We start from the raw sequence: 20,961 nt of genomic DNA, 5'->3' as shown, positions 1-20,961 counted from the left end.
TGCTGACAGGGGCGCGTGGTCTCTCGCGGACCTCCCAGCAGGCAGATTGGATCGTGCCCCCTCTACAAGTGAGGCTTTCTCGGCGCACGTTTGCCCGAATCATGCAGCCAAAAGCTACGGGGCAGAAGACGATGCTGGTGACCTGCAGGGGGGCCAGCAGAAGACCCTGAAGTGAGTCGTGGGAGAGCAGAAGGCTGGGGTGGGCGGAGGCGGAGACGTGTGTGTGGAGCTGAGGGGTCGGAAGCCCTTGTGGATCGTGAATGGCAGTTTGTGAATGGCAGTTTGTCCTGTGCCCAGGACACAAATTCAGGAGTCCCGACGAGCCCCAGGCAGGAGGCAAAGGCACTTGCGCCCGGACAGGCCACAGTGAGACTGGTGGACCATGGACGGGGGGCCCTGCGAGGCTGCCGTGGGCAGGCTGCGGGACCCCATCCTCAGCAAAAACACCTTCAAGAATGAAGGTGCAATGGACGTTTTTATTCAAATGAAACCCAAAAGGGACTTGTCACCAGCAGACCCACCCGAAGGGCAATAAAGCCTGAAGGACGCTCTTCTCCAAAAGCAAAGGGCCCGGCGGAAAGACGTTCAGAGGCAGGAAGGACAGGGCGTGAGGACGGCAGACACGGGGTGGACGTGGGTGATGGCGTGTGCAGTCGAAGCAGGAGACAGGGCCACCAGCACCAGCCGCGCAGGTTGAGGGGTGAGTGGAGTCGGCGCCCCGGGCTCCGCGGGCTCAGAGGGGACAGTAACGCGGGGGCTGAGGGGCGGTTCCCGGGAGCCTCACGCCCGCACATGCCGCTGCTTCGGAGTCTCTGGAACAGGGACTGAGTGCGACTCTGTGAAACAGAAAGAGATGGAAATTTCCCAGTATAATTGAAATTTAAAAATCAATTAAACCTTTTCGGTAGCACTTTATATGCCCCAGGCGTCTCTAATGGCAGAAGGTATTCTGTAAACGGCTTGCGTTCCATGAGGGCCGTCTCTTAAAGTGCATTTTACTTTAATTATCCTATATCCGTAATGCACATAACCCATTTCTCCAGGACATTTGTAAGAATGAAATTGTAATTGGAAAGCTAATGATTTTTAGAAGACAAAAGATGAAAGTCAGAGCTGTTTTAATTATGATGCAAACTCTCCACATAATTTAATTGGCATAAAAGTTTATTGATTACCTTTCGTAATCATTTAGACATGGAAAAATGACTTAATAAATTTCATAATTAAAACTAGTTGTTGTTTTAAGTCTGACATTTTTCTTTGCCTATTACTGAAACTTTGAGTTTGCAGAAGTATGTATTATTGCAAACAATATTCCTACTGCAAGGAATGCCGTTGTGAGAGGAAAACGCTTAGGTGATGCAGATTTAAGGTGGTTTGGGGGTGCTGGCCGAGGAGGTCGGGTCAGCATCACCCAGGAGGGTGGCGGGCACATGGCATGAGTTTGGGGATGCTGGCCAGACCTTTCCCACCTGTTGTCAGCTGTCAGCTCCTGAGACATTAAACCCCGCAAAGGTCAGTAGGATTTCCCTTTTCAGAAGGAAGGTCCCAGACACTGTGAACAAAAACAGGTGATCACGTGGGTGGAGAAGGGAGTGTCGGGTCTTGGATGGACAGCATCTTCAGACGGCTTATCCAAGCTGGTGCCTGGGTGACGTCCTCAGGGGCCAGTACTGCCCAGTGCTCCTTCTGTAAAGTGTCCTGTGCTGACACGTCTGACGTCCCTGACACTCGCCTGCTCTCACCCACGAGTACTTCTCTGCTCTCTTCTCCCCATGACCCCCCGTGTCCCCATGACCCCCCCTTGTCCACACAACCCCCCTGTGTTCCCACGACCTCCCTGTGTCCCTTGACCCCCATGTCCCTGCTGGCCACCGTGTCCCCTGCCCTGTGCTCTCATCCCTCCCCGGGAGCTCGACAGCTTGTGTTGGGGACGTCCCCCTGCACTTACACCTGCCCAGACCTCTGTCCTGGACTCCAGGCGTATGTCCAGCGCCGCTCGTCCAGTGTCCCCCGAGGTGTCTTACGGCCTTTCAGCCTCAGCTTGTCTGAAGCCGACGCCTGCCCCCCAGAGCCCACCCCGTCTCGGGTGGCGGCAGTGCCCGCTTCCAGCTGCCTGGACGGAAACCTTGGAGTCGTCCCCCAAACCACGTCCATTCTGTCAGGACGTCCCGGGGATGGTGCCTGTGCTCAGAAGCTGACCCTACGTCCGAAGCCCCTGACCCTGGCTCTTAGGCCGCCTGCTCGTGGAGACTTCTCGACTCCTGAGTGTGGCCAGAGACAGAGTTGGGGGTGGGGTGAGGGGTTCTCTCAGGGTGGCCTCGCCCAGGTGGGTGTGGGGACACGACCTTGCAGTCTGAGGCTCTGGCATCCTCCCCCTTGTGACGCGCCCTCCCACAGCCCATCTGGGAGGCTATCGTGAAGGGCCGTCTGGTGACACTTCAGTCCTCCTCGCTGTGCTAACACGTTAGCAGCGCATTGACCTGGTGGGATTTGTCGTAGGGGCGGGGGGCGAAGAGGGGCTGTGCCTGCGGTGACGGCCCTCCCTGTCGGGGCCGCCTGACTGGGGACCCTGCGCCACGGCTGTGACAGGTTCAGCGCCCGGTGTCCAGCTTGCCAGCCTCCCCGGTGCTCGCCTTATAAAATGCTTTTTAATTCAGGAACAGAATATCATTAACTTTGTAAGTAGATGAATACAGTGGGCAACCAATTTAATTAGGTTCTGCTGTCAGCCGTTGGACGGGAGACGCAATGAGATTACAGGTGTGTCTTGGGGGCAGGCGGGCGGCCCAGGGGGGCCGTGCTGAGGGTCAGACGGGGGCCTTGGGGCCGCCACTCCGTGTTTAGCTCCAGGGGCTGAAACGGAAAGTCGGTACTTTGTAAATCAGCCCCTTCTCGTTTGAGATGGTGGCAGAGCTGCTCCGAGAGGCAGGGTGGCCTCGCGACAGTGACCTGCTAAATGCACCCTTCCCACCTGCTGCCCCGCGGGCACCGCTACCTCCCATCAGGTCGCCCGCCGGAGTGTGTTACACAGGAGATCAATGAAGCTCTACATTGATTCAAACAAAAGCCTTGTTTCATTTATTATTGTTTATAATCTAATGAATGTTACAGTAACTTTGCTTTGATTTATTACTCAATCTGTTAAATTGTTTTAAAACCAGGAGTCTCAGGGCTTCACTCCTGCGAAGTGCTTGTTCCCTTTACTGGTAAAAAGTGTGTTATTTTTTACAGTCGTGCTCAGCCTCTTGGGAGGCTGTGAGGCCACGTGATGGGCTGTCCCTTGAAGTCAAGCAAACAGTCCCACGTGTTAGCTTGGGAGCCACTTACCCGTCACTCCTCGGGGTGCCCTGAGTCTCCACATCTCTCCCGCTTAACCAGGAGTCAGCAGACTCCTGCCATGTGCAGTTGTTGTGCTGGGACTCAGAGGTGACCAGACCGTCCTCAGGGAGTGTGTTCACAGAGCCACTGCAGAGCCCAGCTCCAAAGGCAGATGGAGCGGCCGGTGTGGCCGTGCACCCCAGTGGCGACTCTGGAGAGGCAGAGACCATCTGCAGACAGCTCGAGGGCCCCGGCGACGCCCGGGCGGGTGGGACCGGGGCTTCGGGCCGCGTCCCCACCGTGTTCCCTGGTAATACGGTGGGCACCCAGCACCCCTCTCCGAGCCCTGGAGGCCTGGCTCTGTGGTGGGAACTCAGGCCTTCCAGTCCCGTAGCTGCGCCTCGAAGCCGTCCTGCGGCTGGCGGTCAGGGCCTCCGCCCTGCATCCACTGTTCTCACCGACACACCTCGAGGCTGGACTGCGCTTGACTGCTGGGAGGTCGATAGCGCCCCTGACAGCCTGGCGTGTACACGTGCGAAAGTGTTTTCGTTGTTCTTGGCCAAACGGGCAAGGAGTCAGTGTTCTCAGAGGTGGTGAGCACCTGCTGACAGGTGTGGGGTCAGCGGACCCCGAGCCAGGCCCAGTCGGCCGCGCAGGGCCCTCCGGACGTCCTCGCGGCCTGTGGGAAGGGCCCCGAGATGCGGGAAAAGTTGGGTTGAACTTCGACTTTGCATGCTCACCAGAGCTAACTGTGGGTTCCTGACTGAATTACAGTTGCTGTTCCTGCACTCTCAACTTATTTTCTGTTTGTTTATTGTGAACCTCTTAGTATTGTATCAACTTTAACGTTCGATGAGGCGATGTTTAAGTCTTTGCAATCACGTTTCTTTTCTTGCGCTTCTCCGGAGTGCTCTGTACGTGAAACAGATACTGTCCGTGGGGCAGCTGTCAGGTCCGCTCACGGGCTGGTCCTGCGCCTTCCTGGGTCCACGAGCTGCCTGTGCCCACCGCCCCCTTAACTGGGACGGGCCCAGCCGCACGTCCTCGGGTGCGTGCGGCGGCGCCCCCGCTCCTCTGTCGGAGGGCGCGGAGGGTGCGGAGCCGCTGCTGGACTCGGGGGGAGGGTGGGGGCCGCGGCGGGCGCGCTGTCTGCTCTGCGCTTGCTCCGTGGGGCGCCCGTCGGCGCCTAATCCCCATCTCACGCGGGCACAGGTGGAAAGGACGTGTGACCACTCACATGCGTTAAGTTTGATTTCCAGATAAAGAAATGATGGTTGGTATCAGAGGTCGCCTTCCTGCCCCGGCCCGGCCCTGGCACTTCGGCCTTTTCACGGGTGGGGCGAGCAGGACCGGACCCGCCACCCAGAGTGGCTCCCGGCACCCGGCAGGCGCTCCCTGGCCGCGTGTTCAGTTGACCGTGGATGGGCAGGGCTGGTGGCACTGGAGGTTGGGGGGAGCGGGGCTGCAGCTCAGTCCTGAGGGGCGTGAGGGTGAGGAGCGAGGGGCTGGACCCGCGGAGGACGGCGGGGCTCTGGTGGAGCAGGTGGGAGCCAGGGAGCCAGGGCCGCGACAGCCGGGGGTCCCGCACCCGGGACCAGTCCCTCTCCGCCCAGACCCTTGCCCGCTGCGCCGCACAGCCCGTGCAGCAGACGGGGGACAGCGGGCCGGCGTCTGTGGGGGAGGTGTTGGCAAGGAGCGGAGCTGACGGCCCCCGGGGTCGGGACGTGTGTGGTTACATCCCGAGTCTCAGGCTGTGGTTAAGCTGCAGGCAGTTAAAGTCTTGGTCTCGTGCAGTGGAGCTTCCGGCCCATCGCGCGAAGCTGCTTTAGGCATGTTCTCCTGGGGTCTCACTTATTTCTCTTTTTGCTCTACAGGCACTAGGAAGTTTTTATTTTCTTCACGAATCCTTAAAAAACATCTACCAGTTTGACTTTAAAGGTAAGACTCCATGCTGTCCTTTGCTGTCTCCTGGAGTTTTCTGTCTTGGGGGACCCCAGCACCCTGCCCGCTGGTCTGGCTTCTCCAGGACCCCTCCGCCCAGTGCCCCTGCAAGAGGGCCGTGTGCTCTGGGTCTGATCGAGTCGTTTGCTGCAGTCACTAAGTGGGGAATCATTAGAACCCCTGGCTTTCTGGAGTTTCTGAAACCAAGATGACAGGCCTGCCCTGGACCACCCCCCTAGCCGTCCCGCCCCATTGCCATCCGTGCCGCCCCCGCTCCCGGGACAAGGCTCAGGTGGGGGCTCCGGCTCTCCAGAAGCGGAGCTAGAGGAGAAGGAGATGGCTCTGTATGTTGTATCGGGGCTCCTGTCAAACGTGAGAAAATGAAAAACAGAAACGCGACTGGAGGAGGGCGTGTTTCAGGAAGAGACGGGCCAGGGGTGTGTTTGCAGCAGAGCAGGAAGTGTAGCCCATGTCTAATGGGTGACACCACGTGTCTGTGCTGAGAAGATCCCCCCCCCCAGTCTCCTGGCACAGCCCTCGCCTCTGTCCTCTGACTCGGGGGAGTTCAGGCTGTGCCCCAGGCCTGAGGGGTCCCAGTGCCTGCCCGTCCGGTCTGCGGAGTCTGCGTGTTGACCTTCCGCGTGCCGCTGTCTCTGCGTATTTCATAGAGTCCTTCAGAGCCCCCCATGTTGGGCTGTGGAGCCAGGTCACGTTAATCAGAAAGGCCACTGAGGGCGCGAGAACTGGGGGCAGCTACTCGTGTCGGTTTGTTCAGACTCGTCCCCACTCACTCATTCACTCGAGACAGATCACTCTCCCCAAGGCTGGGGGCCAGCATCGTCTCCAGACTGCTTGAGAGGTGATGTCATCCACGTTGAGAGCAGGGTTCTAGCCGGCAGGGGGGATCTTCACTGCCCTGTTGCCTGGGGGTTCTTTGATGCTCGAGACACAGCCTCTGGCTTCCTGCTGAGGAGCCTGGGGTGGCTGAGCAGACGGGGCGGGAGCCCGGGCTCGGGCTGCTCTCCCCACTATCTCATGCCGGACCCCCGATGTCTGCAGGTCGTGTTCGCGTGCAGCAGGCTGGGAGCAGACAGGGACGGGCAAACACAGCAGGCCCAGGTGAAGCTGGAAGCAAAACGGGTTATGTTTCTAATAAACCTGCACCTCCAGCTTAAAGATCTACCAGATCTGCTGAACTTCTCCCGTTTGCAGGTCACCGTTTGTATACGTGTTGTATTGCTAAGTCGGACTAGTCATAAAGTGCCTGGCCAGCCCACAGTTCACTTAAACCTGTGCATTATTAGGTGCATGTCAGACGCACGGTGGAGTGGGCCGGCCCTGCTGTCGCAGACAGGAGCTGTGATGCGGCAGTCGGCGGCCGCGCCCCGAGCTCGCTAGCCCGGCGGGAGGCTTGCCGGGTCTGTGAGCGCCGCTGCAGTCTGCGTGCGCAGGGCGGGCGTGGCTGCTGTCCCACAGCGCGGGCGCCGGCGGGGCCTCGGGCTGCCCTTGCTCTTCTGCCTGGAACTGAGTTACAGCAAGAGCAATCCAGCATTTGTGATAAGTTGGAATGAATTTTAGAAAGAGATAGCCTGAATTTTAACACGTTGGTTCCTACTCAGAAATTTAAGAGGAAAAGGGACGAAAGGGACTTTCAGTTTCTGGTCCAACACATGAAGAGCTTGGAAGTTGTCAGTCCCATCCTCATGATGAGAAAAAATCCAAACAGGCTGCAAATAGATCCCCTAGACCCCTCAGAGAAGCAAGGTCACAGGGCAAACTGATGCCCCCCCAAAGCGGAGGAGAATCTGGGCCTCCTGGGAGCGGGGACCACCGCAGGGGCCGCTGGTCTGGACACTGAAGGAAGGCTGTGTGACTGCTGGGGGCCGAGTGCGGGCAGCTGGTAGGAGAAGCGCCGGGGCCCAGCCTGAGGGCTGCGCTGTCCTGGGCTTTACCTTCAGGACCCTCACCATGTTCTCATGATGAGTGTGAAGGGAGGTCTCCATGCGCCTCTAGTGAGGGAGGGGGGAGCAGTGTTTTGAAACGTGCCCAGAGCGCTCTGCTCTCCTTGAAAGGCCTGCCCTCAGGAAAAACCATTTCACCAGAACCCAGAGCGCTGGCGTCTGATCAGGGCCTAACCAGGGGGAGGGAGACAGACAGTTCTGGCCTCCTCTAGCCTTCCTGCTGCACTGGAGACTAGACACAGAGCGGACTGAACCCGCAGTCAGCAGGAGAGAAGAAAGCACGCAAACCGAGCACAGGTGAGTGGGAGTGAAGACACTCAGTGGAGAGCACTAATGACACCAGAAGCTGGTTCTTTGAAAGGATCAATAAGATTGGCAAACCATTAGCCGAGCTAACAACAACGAAAAGAGCACAAACGACCGACATTAGAAATGAGAGAGGGGCTGTCCATACTGATCCTGTGGACACTAAAAGGACAAAAAGGTTTTTAAGAAAAAAACTATTCCTATAAATTTAATACCTTATATGGACCAATTCCTTGAAAGGGACAGTCTACCAAAACTCACTCAAGGCTTGCTAGAAAATGTGAATAGATCTTTCTCTATTGAAAGAAATTCAACCAATAATTAATAACCTTCTACATAAGAAGGCGTCAGGCCAGACGGTTTCACTGGTGATTTCACCAGGCATTTAAGGGCGACGTTATACCAATTCTCTGAAGTCTCTTCCAGAAAACAAAAGAAGAGGGAAAACTTCCTGATGCATTCTGTGAGGCCGGCATTGCCCTAATACCAAAACGAGTTAAAGATATCACGAAAAGGGAGAAATACAGACCAGTGTTTCTCGTGAACATAAAATGCAAAATCCTCAGCATAATGTTAGCAGCTTAAAAGCAACAATGGACAAGAAGAATTGTACACCAGGACCAATTCAGATTTATCCTGGTGTACAAGGCTGGTTCCGCATTCAGAAATCAATTAATGGAAGCCATCACATCAATGGGCTAAGGAAGGAAAATCAAATGATCCTATCAGTAGATGTAGAAAGAGCATTTGATAAAATCCAACACCCATTTGTAGAAACGTGCGGCAAACTGGGAATAGCAGAGAATGTCCTCAACTGGACAGAGAGCATCTTCAGAGCCTATGTTAACATCCTACGTAGTGGAGAGGAACTAGATGCTTCTCTGAGTAACAAGGTGAGGATGTCCACTCTCAGCATTTGTCTTCAGCCTCATTCAAGAAATCTTGGCTAATGCAGTAAGACAAGAAAAGTATATAATAAACTTAATGGTGGGAGTGCCTGCCTTAGTTCTTAAATAACACGTTCACATAGAAAATCTCAGCTCAGCAGCAACAGCAGCAAGTCTGTCACCAGAAGCAAGTTTTCAGGATATGACTGAAGACGCACATGTCAGAGGCTTTCTTCCGTACCAGCAACGAACAGCTGGAATTTGAAATGAAAAACCCAGTATCATTCGCCGTAGCACACACACACAAAAAGTCCTTAGGGATAAGTCTAACCAGATGTGTACAAGATCTACGTGAGGAGAACTACAAAACTCTGATGGGAGAAACCAAAGAAGCCCTAAATAAACGGACAGACAGTCCATGTTCATGGATAGAAAGACTCGGGAATTTGAGGACGTCAGGTCTTTCCAACTACATATTCAGCACAGCACCGAAGTCCCAGCAAGCTGTCTTGTGGGTACCGGCAAGCTGAGCCTAAAGGTTCTAAGGGAAAGCAGGAGACCCAGAACAGGCAGAACAGTCCTGAAGGAGAAGAGCAAAGGCGGAGGGCGGACCCCGCCGACGTCAGGACTTTCCACAGCAGTCAGGACAGCGCGGTGTCGGTGGAAGACTAGACAGTAGATCCCTGGAACTGAACAGAGAGCCCAGAAGTGGACCCACACGTCCACACTCGACCGACCTTTGACAGAGGAGCAAAGGCAGCAAAGTGGAGCAAAGACAGTGTTTTTAACAGTTGGTGCTGGAACCTGCTGGACAGTCACAGGCCCCCAGATTCAGTCTAGTCGCAGACCTCACACCTTCACAGACTCACTCAAAGGGAGTCACAGAGCTGAGCGTAAGATGCGAGACTATAAAACTCCTGGGTGGCGACGTGGGAGAAAACGCAGGTGACCCTGGGCTAGTGACAGCTTTAGATACAGCACCAAATGCATGGTCCTTGGAAGAAAAAGTCAGTAAGTTGGACTTCATGAAAACTGAAAACTCATGCTCTGCAGAAGACACTGTTAAGAGAATAAGACAGCCACAGGCCGGAGAAAGTGCTCTCGGAGGACACATGAGATGAAGCGCTGCTGTCCGGAGCACACAGAGAGCTCCCACAGCTCAGCAGCGGGAACAGCCCAACTGGACAGTGAGCCCAAGGTCTGAACAGGCGTCTCACCCGGGAAGATATATGGACGGCAACACCAGGTACTCAGCATCGTGTGTCGTCCGGGAGCTGCACCTAAAGCGACAGTGAAAACCACCGCACCCTGTGAGAATGGCTTAAGTCAGAGAGACTGACGCCACTGCACCAGCGAGGCTGCGCTGCGCCCGCCCGCACCCTGGGGGCCTGCGTCTGTCCTGAGGACGTCCCTGGGCGCTGCAGTGATGACACGGTCTTTGCCTCGAGGAAGCCCATCCTGAGCAGACCTTCAGAGAGAACGTCCTTTATTCTCAGTGGAACTCAAGCTGGGCCACGGCTGTTAGTGAAGGGGGGCTCCAGAAGGTCGGATAAATAACCCCCCTGCAGGCGGTGACCCCCCCCCCAGGTCAGCCCAGGCCGCACCCCATCAGGTGGCGCCGCCTGCTGTGGTGCTAATGCCTGACCCTGCCCCTTCCAGAGACAAGGGGGCTGGCCAGGAGCACAGGTGTCCCGTGGAACCGGGCAGAGGCCAGCCACTGCTGGGGCTGAACCCTCACCCGCACCCCCTGCCCCGTGCAGAGGCCGAGTGGGGGCCCAAGGCCGCCCTCCTGGCTTCAGACTGGCTGTCAGCTCCGCCCTGCTCCAGAGCTCCCCTCCACCTCCCCCGAGGTGGCACTGCTCGTCCTCCACCCTCTGGCGGGGGCACGTCCTCTGTCCATAGGGGCACTCCCCCTTCCTGGAGGCGCTCCCCAGCAAGACCCCGCTTAGGCCTCTCTTGGTGGCCACACTCAGGAGCATCCAGGTCCCGTGTCAGTCTGTGTCCCCTCTCCGGGCCCCATGTCTGCTTCCCGTGGCCGTGTCCTCAGGGCTCCCAGGAGGTTGAGGCCGTGCCTGCTGTCTGTGTCCCCAGCTTCTGGCCCCGGCCCCACAACGCTCAGCGGACATCCTGGTGCCACCCGGTGCAGGAGGAGCCTGGAAGGGCTGTTTGAGCTGGTGAGAAGCGGGGCAGGGGGCCGGGCAGGTGGGAGCCCACCCTGCAGGCCGGAGCCGTGTGAGGGCTGCCGTGTCACTGGTGGGGCAAGCAGGTGGCGTCTGTGCGGGATGGGCCTGTGGCCCCCCACCGGAGAGGTCAGCTCCCCACTCAGAGTCTAGGTGGCCTGCCGCCTCGGGGAGGGGAGCTCTGGATGCGCCGCGCCCGTGACAGCGGTGCACCTCCCCATCATGATGCCGCCTGCGGGTGATGCTTGATAAATGCTGTCCTTGTGCGGAGACGGATGGGCGGTTACAGTAAGTGCTCCTGTGATTAAACGCCGCAGGTGGGGTTATGAATGGGTCACAGCTTGGCGGCGTCCCTTGTTTGTTTACACAAGCCTGTACCCCCTCCCCGGGCACCAGCCTCCTGCCTCACGGGTGCGGGGCTCTCGGGGGACCTGTCGTCCCCGTGGCTCGTCTCCGTGGTTTAGGCGGAGGGTCAGAGGAGCAGTGGGTACAGGGAGACAGCTCTACTTCGTGTGCTCTGCCCCCTGCCCCCGAGTCACTGAGAAGACCTGCCCTGTCTGATCATTGCTGTTCCACCCACGTCAGTGGCCCATGGGGTGGGCGGTACCCCCAGAAACTTACGGTGGAGCTGCTCATGGGACCTGAGCGTGACCCCCATGGACACACCAACGATCTCCTGACACCCCAGGAATCTCACCCCCAAGTCAGGCATTCTAGGCCCAGGAGCAGGGACACATGTGATGTGGGCCGGCAGCTGGTACGGACCGTCCAGCACGATCTGGGCTGGAATCTCCCCATGGCGGTCTTGGCTGGCCCACCTGCTGCCCAGGCTCCCCGCCCCATATCTTGGGGGGAAGCTGGCAGCCTTCCACGCACCAGGCCCAGTGAGGGTTGGAGGAACAGACTCATGCATCCATTCATTTGTTCATTAAACCCCACCATGGACATAGGGATATCGGTCTGTGAAAACAAACAACCCGAGGCCTGGCTGTAAAAGGACCAGACCAGGCCCTGTGTGCAGCGGGTCTGCCAGGTGAAGGGAGGTGGCCCCCCACGGGCACTGGACAGGCCAGCGTGGGCAGGGGTGGGGGGCGCTGGTCCCGAGTGCCCTGCCGGCTGTCCTCTCCCCCCGCCCGCCCCACGTGAACTCCTCTTCACTGCGTGAGTGATGTTGGCTGGATCGAGGAGAAAATCGATGTTATTAAATAAATTCATATTAAGCAGGAGTGAACGGTAACTCCATAGCCCTTTTAAATATAGCCGCAGTTTGAACAGAGGATGCCAATTAGCCCCTGTAAATCTGCAGGCTGGAAGCTCTCAGGGGATAATGAAGTGGACTGTCAGGTTCCAGGTCGTGGGGTGGGAATTTATGAGGCACACGTGTCCCCAGGAGCAACTGGCCAGACTGGGGTCGGTGGCCCTCGTCAGGCCCTCCTCCCGGGCCTCCCTCGCTGCTCCGGTGGGACCGGGACCCCAGGTGGCCTCAGCTGGCTGAAGGGAGACCCCTGTGGCCTCAGCTGGCTGAAGGGGGACCCCAGTGGCCTCAGCTGGCTGAAGGGGGACCCCAGGTGGCCTCAGCTGGCTGAAGGGGCTGTGGCGCTGGGTCACAGGGTTCTTCCACTCTTTTCTAGCTAAGAAGTACAAAAAGGTCACCGGGAAGGAGATCTACTCGGACACGCTGGAGAGCACGCCCATGCTGGAAAAAGAGAAGTTTCCGCAGGACTACTTCCCCGAGGTGCGTGCCCCACCCTGCCGGCCGCTTCCTCACCAGCGCGCTCACTTTCCGAGCGGCCACGTTGGAGGTGGAATTTAGGGCGTGGTGGGGGTCCCACCGTGGTGGCTGTCACCCTCCAGCGCTCTGTCTTCCTGGGAGGTCCTGAAACCCGTGCGGGCCCCTCTGGGCTGTCTGACGTGAGGCCTGGGAGGGTCCGTGGTGTTTATTGTTACATCATAGGTAAATTTTCTAATCTTCGTTTCCAGGCAAAGGAACCTTCCCCAAAAGTAGAAAAAGAATTATTGGTTGATTTGGGGCCTGGAGTGTGCTGGGTCCTCCCAGCAAACCTTGGTGTGAGCGGCTCGATCCAGCCTGTGAAACTATATGACCAGATAGCGGGGGTGTGCGGGACCATGGCACATGGGGGGTCTTCCCTGCCCCCAGAGTGCTGGTGTGAGCCCCCGACTCTCACAGGTGAAGCCAGTGTGGGGCTGTGGCCGCCAAGAGACACAACTGCAGGCTTGGAGCCAGGGCCCCGTGCGCCCCCCACGCCTGCCCCGCGCACCTGCTCTGGGCGAGGGAAGGCCCTGGGATCGTCTCTCACCCCTGCTCAGACACAGTTAATCAGAAACCTGAACGTATTTCCCTTGGGTTCTACTGCGCTTGTGGATAGTTCTGTCATTTTTATGAGCCGTCACACTGCATACGTCATTTTGGGTTCTGGTGTTTTTAGTAAACGTTATTAACAGCCAGCATTTTGGAGTCTCCTGTTGCTGAATGATTCAGCCCTGCTTCCCCGGCTCTCGGTGCCTGAATCACGCTGGGATGTGGACTGTGACTGAAGCCTTTGGGCGCTGAGGTGGGGCAGCTGGGTGTCCGCACGCGGCCCGCCTCCTTGTCAGGAGGAGGCTCTCGGCCCCAAGAAGGATGGCTGTGCCGAGTCCCCTCTGCCTGAGGATCGCCCGCCGCTCAGCGGAGGGGCCCCTCCTGATTTCAGCAAGGCCACAACTTTATTAACTTGCTTTATGACCTGATCCTGGAGGGACGGGATTGCAGCGCCTCTGTGAAGGATGGGCACTGTCTCCATGCCGGGACGCGGCTTCCTCCTCCACTGTCCCCCAGCCAAGGCCGCGGTGTCAGGGGCCCGCCTCCTGTCCTGGCCTCCCCCGGCCTCCACTGTCCCTGCCCCTCAGCACCGCTCCCCCTACCCGCCCCTCGCTGCGTCCCAAGGTCAGAGAAGCAGTAGCCGGGAAGTTCCAGAGGCTTCAGTTCTGAACCCTCCTCGATGCGGCCTAATTTCAGCCCTGCGGCCGGTGGACGTGTCCAGCAGGAGGACGGGCCTGAGGTCCCCTTGAATAGGACAAGGGCTGAGAACTCAGTTTCAGTTCCTGCTGGTCTCCTGGTCCCAGTCCCCATCCAGACGGCACTGGTGTGCACTCACCTCGGCCTGACAGTGATCAGGGCCCCAGTGAAAGGAGTGCGAGCTGGAGGGAAGCCAGGGTGGGGGCAGGGCTGCACACCACAAGGTCGGGGCTCGGCCCTTCCTGGATGCCAGCACCTTATAGTGGGAGAGCCAGCGGAAAGAGGTCCCCTGGGGCAGTTTGGGGCAGCCCTGAGCTCTGGTACTTAAGCATCTTCTCCAAAGAGGGTCCCGTGATCCCACTGCCGATGTCCAGGGTCCTGGCTCTCCTCAGGCCGATGACCCGGCACCCACAGAGTGAGAAGCCTCCAGGCTCCCCTCGGGCCTGCCCACCTCCCCCACCACTGGGCTGGAGACCCGCAGGTGACCCTGGCTCTTCCCTCCTCACCCAGGGGTCTAATGCCAGCCCAGTGGGGGCCCTCACCTGACCTGAGGGTGGGCTGAGGTGCCCCAGGGGAGTCAGTGCCTGACGGGTCAACTGGGAGGGACACAGGGTGGGCGGCGGGCCCGTGGCGAGAGCTGGACACAGGACGGTGAGGGCCACAGGCACCTGGGAGGGAAGGCAGGGCTGAATGGGGAGGCCACAAGGCCGGCCATACCCAGGTCAGCGCTGGGGCTGGGCAGCCAGGGCCGGGCAGAGCGATCCCAGGGACCCGGGCTGTGTGGTGTAAGGATACGCGGGCTGGGAGCAGGGCTTTTGAGGTAGCCCCCCAAGCAGTTGAGGCTGCTGCCCACCCAGAGGCCGCCTGGTGCCTGGGAAGTCGATCCCACTGCGCTGGCCCCCGAGGGCGGGGGCGCACTTGGTGACCCGGCACCAAGTGGACCCTCCATGTGGCCTGGCTGCCCCGGGATCTCCCACAGCCCACCCGGGTCCCTTGTCCTCTCGGTACTCACCAGGGACTCCAGAATTCAGGGTCCTCCCCCTGCACCTGTGGCCTCGGGAGCTAGGGTCACCGGAGGCTCCCAGTGTCCGTCAGCCAAGAGCTGTAAGAGGCTTCTGTGCCTGTCATTGTGTGGGCAGAAGGGAGCCCCACGGAGGAGGCAGCTTCTCCCAGAGAAAGTGTCCAGCCCCTCGCCCCCTGCCCCCTGAGGCTCCGGCCTCCATCCCTCCCTGGGCAGGGGCCTAGGGTGGCCAGTGTGCATCCTCCTGAGGTGCTGGCTGGTTCCGGGGGGCAGACGTGAGGGGGCGGAGCTGCCCGCGGACCTGCTCCGGGGCCACACTTCCCGCCCGCAGGCAGAGGGGGATGCAGCTCCAGAAGGAAGGGGTTGGGGTGTCACCGGGTGGACCCTGGTCCCCCGACTGGAGAGCAGCGTGCTGCTGGGACTAGGGTACCCCCCGGGGCCCTGGCCCAAAGTGATGTTGCTGCTGGAAGCCGCCCCGTCTGCGTGCGGCCCGGGGCCTGGCGGTGGGTGTCCGGGGGCGCCCGTCTTCCTTGCATCCTGATAGATGAACAGAAGGAAAATCTCACTGAGAAACACAAATGCTTCTCGTGTTCTGTCAGCAGTGAGACATTTCTCAGGTGTGTCGAACTCCACGGCCATTGCTGGGACTGACTGTCCGTGTCTTTGCTGGCGGCCCCTGCCTCGCGTGGCCTGGGGGGACCGTGGTGCCTGGGGTGGCGCTGGGGCAGCTCGGCCCCTGCCCTCCTGCCGGCCCGCGGGACCGTCCTTTAGCTTTGTTTGAACACATTTTGGGGGAGGGAATTAGTCTAAGACCGATTTCTCTTTCTTTTATTACCGTCACTTAAGGATAATCTAAATGTAATTACCATGATGGAAGCATAATGTGATTCCAGATAATCCCAGCCACTGCATATAAAACTAACAAAGCTCTCCCTGCTGATCTATAGGTTCTCTGGGCTCGACATGGGTTTCAAATGCTGCCTCTGGGAGCAGCACTCCAGATAATGTGAGACCATTTTTAAAAAGCAGATTTGTGTAGTCGATCAGGGCCAAGGCATTTTTTCCTCTTGCCCGTAGTGAGAAATTGGTTGTTACCATAGATCACAGGGACCGCTCCAAGCTCTTATGAAAGATGAATTAATTCCACTAATGCTCCGAAGCGGGCCTTTCACGGGGAGGCTGTGTGCTGATAACCTTCCCGCAGCCTGCCTTTGCTCCCTGTGATTTATGCCGTCTTTTAGTAGATGAAACCGCCTGTATTCGCAATCCATCTCCTGGCTAAAGGAACCCTATTAACAAGGGATCTGAGCAGAGACTTAATATTGTAAGGTGAACGATGCGGCAGCCTCCCCCCCCACGTGACGTGGTCTTCACTCCAGCGGTGGTGACCTCTCCCAGGGTTGGGGTGGGCACCCCCGGGGGCACCTCGGCCACTACCATCTCCTCTGCGGTCGCCTGGAGCCCTGGATGATTTCTGAAGGTGGCCGATGACCAGAGAGCTTGGGGACGTAGACGGAAAGGCGCAGAGTCAGACCTTCGAGGAGGCCCCGCTACCCTGTACGCACTCCACCTCCATCTGCAACAAGCGTCTATGTCCAGAAACTTCTATGCGCGCTTGTGTAGTCGAGCATGAGGACCTATGACAGAGGCCCCAGGTTTCCCATCTGTGTGCCCCCCAGACGCGTGCCAGGAGAGCGGTGGGGGGAGGCGGGACAGCGTGTGTTTACGCAGGCGGGTGAGTGTTCCCCTGTGCGTGTGTGTTTCAGGCAGAGTGTGTGGGTAAGCCACAGCGGGCAGTCACCTGGTGGGAAAGCTGCCTGTACCTTCTGGTGCCTGGGGGGTGTTCTTGCCCACCCCACACCCCAGTGTGGCCCCGGTCGTGATCCCTGAGACCTCAAGGTCCAAGCCTGGGAATGAGGGTCCAGCAGTTTGGAAAGTGGATTCCGTCCTCTGGATGGAGGTGGGGGGCCAGTGTCCTCGCCTGTTCCCCACTGGGCCACACGGTGCCCCCAGGGCACGTGTTCACTCCTGGTGCCGGGGGACCCCAGCCTGTGAGCTTGAGTCCCCGCGGGAGAAATGGACCTTGTGTGTGTAGTCAGTCCGGGACTGTCCTGGCAGGGTGTGTGGGGTGGGGTGGGTGCCGGCTGCAGAGGCTGGTGTCTGGTGAGCTGGGGGGACCAGGAGGGAAGGAGCCACCAGGGAGCTGGGAAGTTTTTGCTTCTGAGAGTGAAGAGTGAAAGAAGTCCTCCTCCAGTGACTGGTTTTGTGGCAGGAGGGGTCCTGGGTGGTGTGCACTTGGAGGTGTGGGGGCTTCACAGCCGTGCCTGGGGCGGGGCCTGGTGATGCAGCCCCAGAGGCACATCCTTCAGGTGTCCCGGCCTTTCTGGTTAGAGTCCAGGAGGGGCGGGGGCGGGGACAGCCGGCTTGACCCCTGGTGCAGGGCCCCTCCTGGGGAAGCGGGGGCCGGCAGGGGCTGGTGCTGGCTGGGAGCAGCCTCCCGGACGTCCCTGCTGGGGTGTGAGCTCCTCGCTGCCCGTTTCTGCGAAGGGCTGGCTGGGCGAGGCAGGGGATGCAGGACACAGTGGTTGGCCCCTGGTGAGTGGTGCCCGCTGCCCGGTCTCTGCACTGCCCTCCCGCCTCCCTCCAGTGGGTGCGCCCACCCGCCATCCGCATGGCTACTCTGGGGCTTGTGGCTGTGTCCCTGCTCCCGGAGGCTCGCCCTGAGCAGAGTCAGGGCTGCCCTGTGCCATGGTTTCTGGTTTCCAAACGTGCACGAGGGCACCAGGGTCACTGCGACCTCTCCCGGTCTCTATCCTCAGGGCTCCGTGGCCCAGGGTCCAGCGGCTCCCTAGTCAGGCAGCCTGACCCACAGCATCCATCTTCACGGAGCGTCCTGCTGGGCTGTGGGCCACACCCCTTCCTCCCACCTCGCCCCACCCTGCCCCGCGTGAGCACCAGGGGGCAGGGTGGTCATGGACCCAGGACAGGGCAGGTGCCAGCCCAGTGGGGGACGTGCCCCCTCTGTCCTCTCGTGAACAGCAAGACCAGGTGGGGGTGCTCAGTGACCCTTCTCCCAGGCTCTCCAAGTAAGGTTCTTTCTTGGGGGAAGAGGATAAGAAGATGGAGCAGAAGTTAATGTGGGGTTCCTTTGACCCCCTCTCTGTCTGTAGGGCCCCACGAGGTTCTCTTCGGGCGACGAGACTACAGGCCTGGAGCACTGCTGGGGGAGGGCCCTGCGGGAAGCGGCCTCCATGGGGCCGCATGCAGTTCCGTCCCCGTCAGCACGTGCTGTCACCTGCCAGGCCTGACAGCCTGTCACGTGGCCCCCGCACTGTCCCCAGGGCACCCTGCACGCCCGTCCTGCAGAGCTGCCGCCCCGGCGTCCTCCCCCCAAGCCAGGCTCCCCACGTGCTGGGCTGGCCGCGTCCCTGGGCCTCTCTCCAGCCTGGGCAGTGGTGGGTAGAGGACGGTGGTGGCCTTGTCCCTCGGCCCCTTCCTGCCTGTGGCTGAGCTGGAGCGGGGAGCCAGCAGGCGCCCTGAGCGCGGAGAGAGCAGCTGACCTCATCCGACTGGAAAAGCATGTCAGGCGCCCCAACTGCGTGGGAGCCGTGTGGGCCCCTCCTTCTCTGTCGGCCGCTTACAAGTGTCACCTGTTTATTTTTCAGTGCAAGTGGTCGAGGAAAGGCTTCATCCGGACGAGGTGGTGCGTGGCGGACTGGTACGTCCCTTGTGGTCCTTGCCTGTGCCTGACTCCCGGGACGTTCCCCTTTCGGACTGGGCACAAGTGGTGTGTGGCTTGGACGTCCATCAGAGGCTGCCCACCCTACCTTCCCCTCTTGACCCTCCTTGTTCTGGTGATGCCATATGGCACAGAGCACTGTCACCCGGTCCCTGTAACGCCGGTGTTCTGGTGCTCACGTCCACCTGCCCCTGCCCTCCTCCCTGGGAGCCCCCTCGAGAGCCAAGAGCTGGTGCAGGGCTCCCCGGACCCCTCCCTCTGGTAGTCCTACTGCGCTGCATCCAGCTGCAGGAAGTGGGGTTCTGTGGGGCATGGAGCGCAGGTGAGGCAGGACCCTTGCTGACTTGGGGACCCCAGGCATGGCCTTCCTGTGGGGCACCCTCCATGGTGCACGCCTGTCTTCTCCCGGGACAGGAACCCTTGAAAACTGCTCCCTGCTGTCCTGACCTGCGGGCAGCACCTGTGGCTGGGCCCTGCTGGTCCCAAGGCTGTGGTCTGCACAGCGAGGTCCTGGAGTGGCTGGAGTAGGGGTGTTGCCCCCTGCAGGCCCTGGGGAGAGGGCTGTCCAGACGCTGGCTGACTGCAGCTGGGCCCTCAGCTGCCCCTGCTATGTATGTCCACACAGGCCCCTCACTGGGGCCTCGAGGGTTGGGGTGCTCCCTGGAACGGGGATCCTAGAGCATGAGAGAGCAGGAGGGAGCTCGAGCCAGCTGCAGCCTCCAGGACCCGACTGCCCGCTTGAGCCTGTGTGGTCAGTCCCACAGGCCCAGGCGCGGCATGGGAGGGCACAGGGGGCTGCTGCCAGCTCTGCAGATGTGTCCCGCTGGGTCTCGGGCCCAGTGGTCCCAACTCTGCGGGTGGCATGGGGTGTCCCCAGGGCACCACTCACTGTGTGGCAGACATGCCCCAGCGATGCCCAGGGTCCCTGGGGTGTGGGGAGGCTGACTGGGCTGAATCCGGCCTCACCATCTCCCTGAGAAGCCAGGCCAACAGTGCCCTGCTGTTTCCCCAAGGGTTTTCCAGGTTCTGTGAGCTAGGGGCTTCTTCTTGGGAGTGAAATGAATCACTCAGTGCCCCCATGTCACGGGGTCCCCCTACAGTGAGCGCTGCTGGACAGGGGTGGCTCCAGGCTGCACCACCAGCCACCCAGGAGGGAGCCGAGTCCTGGGGAAGTGACTCCCCCATCCCCATCCCCCCCCCCCCCCCCCCCCGTTTTGGCCCACAGCTTGAAGGAAGTTTCTGGGGTCGTGTGTAAGTTCTTTGCTTTAGAGAAACAGTTCCCTTGCCATCCACTGAGCTGCTGTGTTTGTAACACTGAGAGCCTGCGTGCAGGGTCTAGTGTGTCCTCCTCTGACCAGAGGAGGACATGCCCTGGGCAGCCTGGTGCGGCTGAGGGGGACGGGATATGCGGGGTGCCCTTGGGAGCCAGGGGGACAGCGTAGGGGCCGCCCTGGGTGACCCAGCGGCGCCAGCCCCTCTGAGCCCCTCGCCATGAGCCCCTCCTCTGTCCCTGCAGTGCCTTTGACTTGGTGAACATCCACCTTTTCCACGATGCGTCCAATCTGGTGGCCTGGGAGACGAGCCCCTCAGTGTACTCGGGCATCCGGCGCAAGGCCCTGGGCTACGTGCTGGACAGGTAGGTGCCCGCCCGCCTCCAGGAGGACTGACACTCGTTCTTCAAAGCCACTTCTCCTAGTTTGCCTTTTCCTGTTTACCAAAAATACGAAACTTGCAAAGGTCAAGCCCATGGGGGATGCACAAACGCCGACCCCGCCCCAGGCTCACGAGGTCCCACCCAGACGTGCTGAAGGCTGGGTGGCCTCACCTGCTTTTCCGTTTTGGGGGAGGAGGGACCTAGGCAGACGAAGCTCAGCTGCAGCATCTCCTCGGCCTCAGCTCAGAGACCGGAGCTCCTGGGGTCTTCCCAGGCTCTGCCCCTCGGAGCAGCCGGCTGTATGGGGTCTGCTCCACGAGGCTCCTGCTGCCAGCCCGGGTGAGCACTGCCTCCCTCCTCGCTCTGCCCGGCTTCCTGGATCTGGCCGGGGGCCTCTAGTCAGAGGGGAGTCAGCCTCAGTGGTCTCCAGGGTGGTGGAGCTGCTCCCGCCTCCGACCCAGGCTCCCAGCCCCCCTACCCCATCACAGCTGGTTTTCAGGACCCTCCCACGGGGCCCTCTGGGGCCCTCTGTCTGTCTGCAGTGGTCTCGTTTGACCCTCCCTGGGGTTAGCGCTGAGGCGCTGTCATCTGGAAAAGAAAAGCAGCCCCACACACCCAATTAACAGGCTGTGTTTGGTCTTGTTTTGCAAACGAGCCCTTTGCTGGAGCCCGGCTGGCTCACCTCCCCGCCCCTTTCAATTGAGTTCTCAGCCCAGCGCCTTCCCGCCCCCTGGGCCCTGAGTTGTGCCTGTCCCTTCCGTGCACGTGCTCGGCCGGGACGTGCTCTGGACGGGGGTAAGGCGGGGAGCGTGTCCCCGTGCGGATGAGGCGGTGGCTGTCAGCCCACCTCCGGGGCCCTGAGGTCAGGCCCCTCAGCCCGTCCCAGCCCACCCCGAGGACCCCGCGGAGGACTCCCATGACGGGGCTGCGGGGTC

General features: G+C 60.0%; 1 protein-coding gene across 5 annotated transcripts in view; it reads left to right on the top strand.

The window, feature by feature from the left end:
• The window catches only part of INPP5A (inositol polyphosphate-5-phosphatase A), a 158,009-nt gene that overhangs the window by 95,318 nt on the left and 41,730 nt on the right, over positions 1-20,961 (top strand). For all 5 annotated transcript variants that reach the window (XM_032490609.1, XM_032490606.1, XM_032490608.1 and 2 more), the window contains 4 exons: positions 5,196-5,259; positions 12,228-12,331; positions 18,299-18,351; positions 19,889-20,008. In XM_032490609.1, coding sequence (XP_032346500.1) covers positions 5,196-5,259; positions 12,228-12,331; positions 18,299-18,351; positions 19,889-20,008 — 341 coding nt within the window. The remainder of the gene's footprint in view (positions 1-5,195; positions 5,260-12,227; positions 12,332-18,298; positions 18,352-19,888; positions 20,009-20,961) is intronic.

The sequence above is a fragment of the Camelus ferus genome, chromosome 11, assembly GCF_009834535.1.
Source record: "Camelus ferus isolate YT-003-E chromosome 11, BCGSAC_Cfer_1.0, whole genome shotgun sequence".
Taxonomy (NCBI): Eukaryota; Metazoa; Chordata; class Mammalia; order Artiodactyla; family Camelidae; genus Camelus; species Camelus ferus.
The sequence above is the reverse complement of the archived record's forward strand: the minus strand, read 5'-3'. Positions and strand labels throughout refer to the sequence as shown.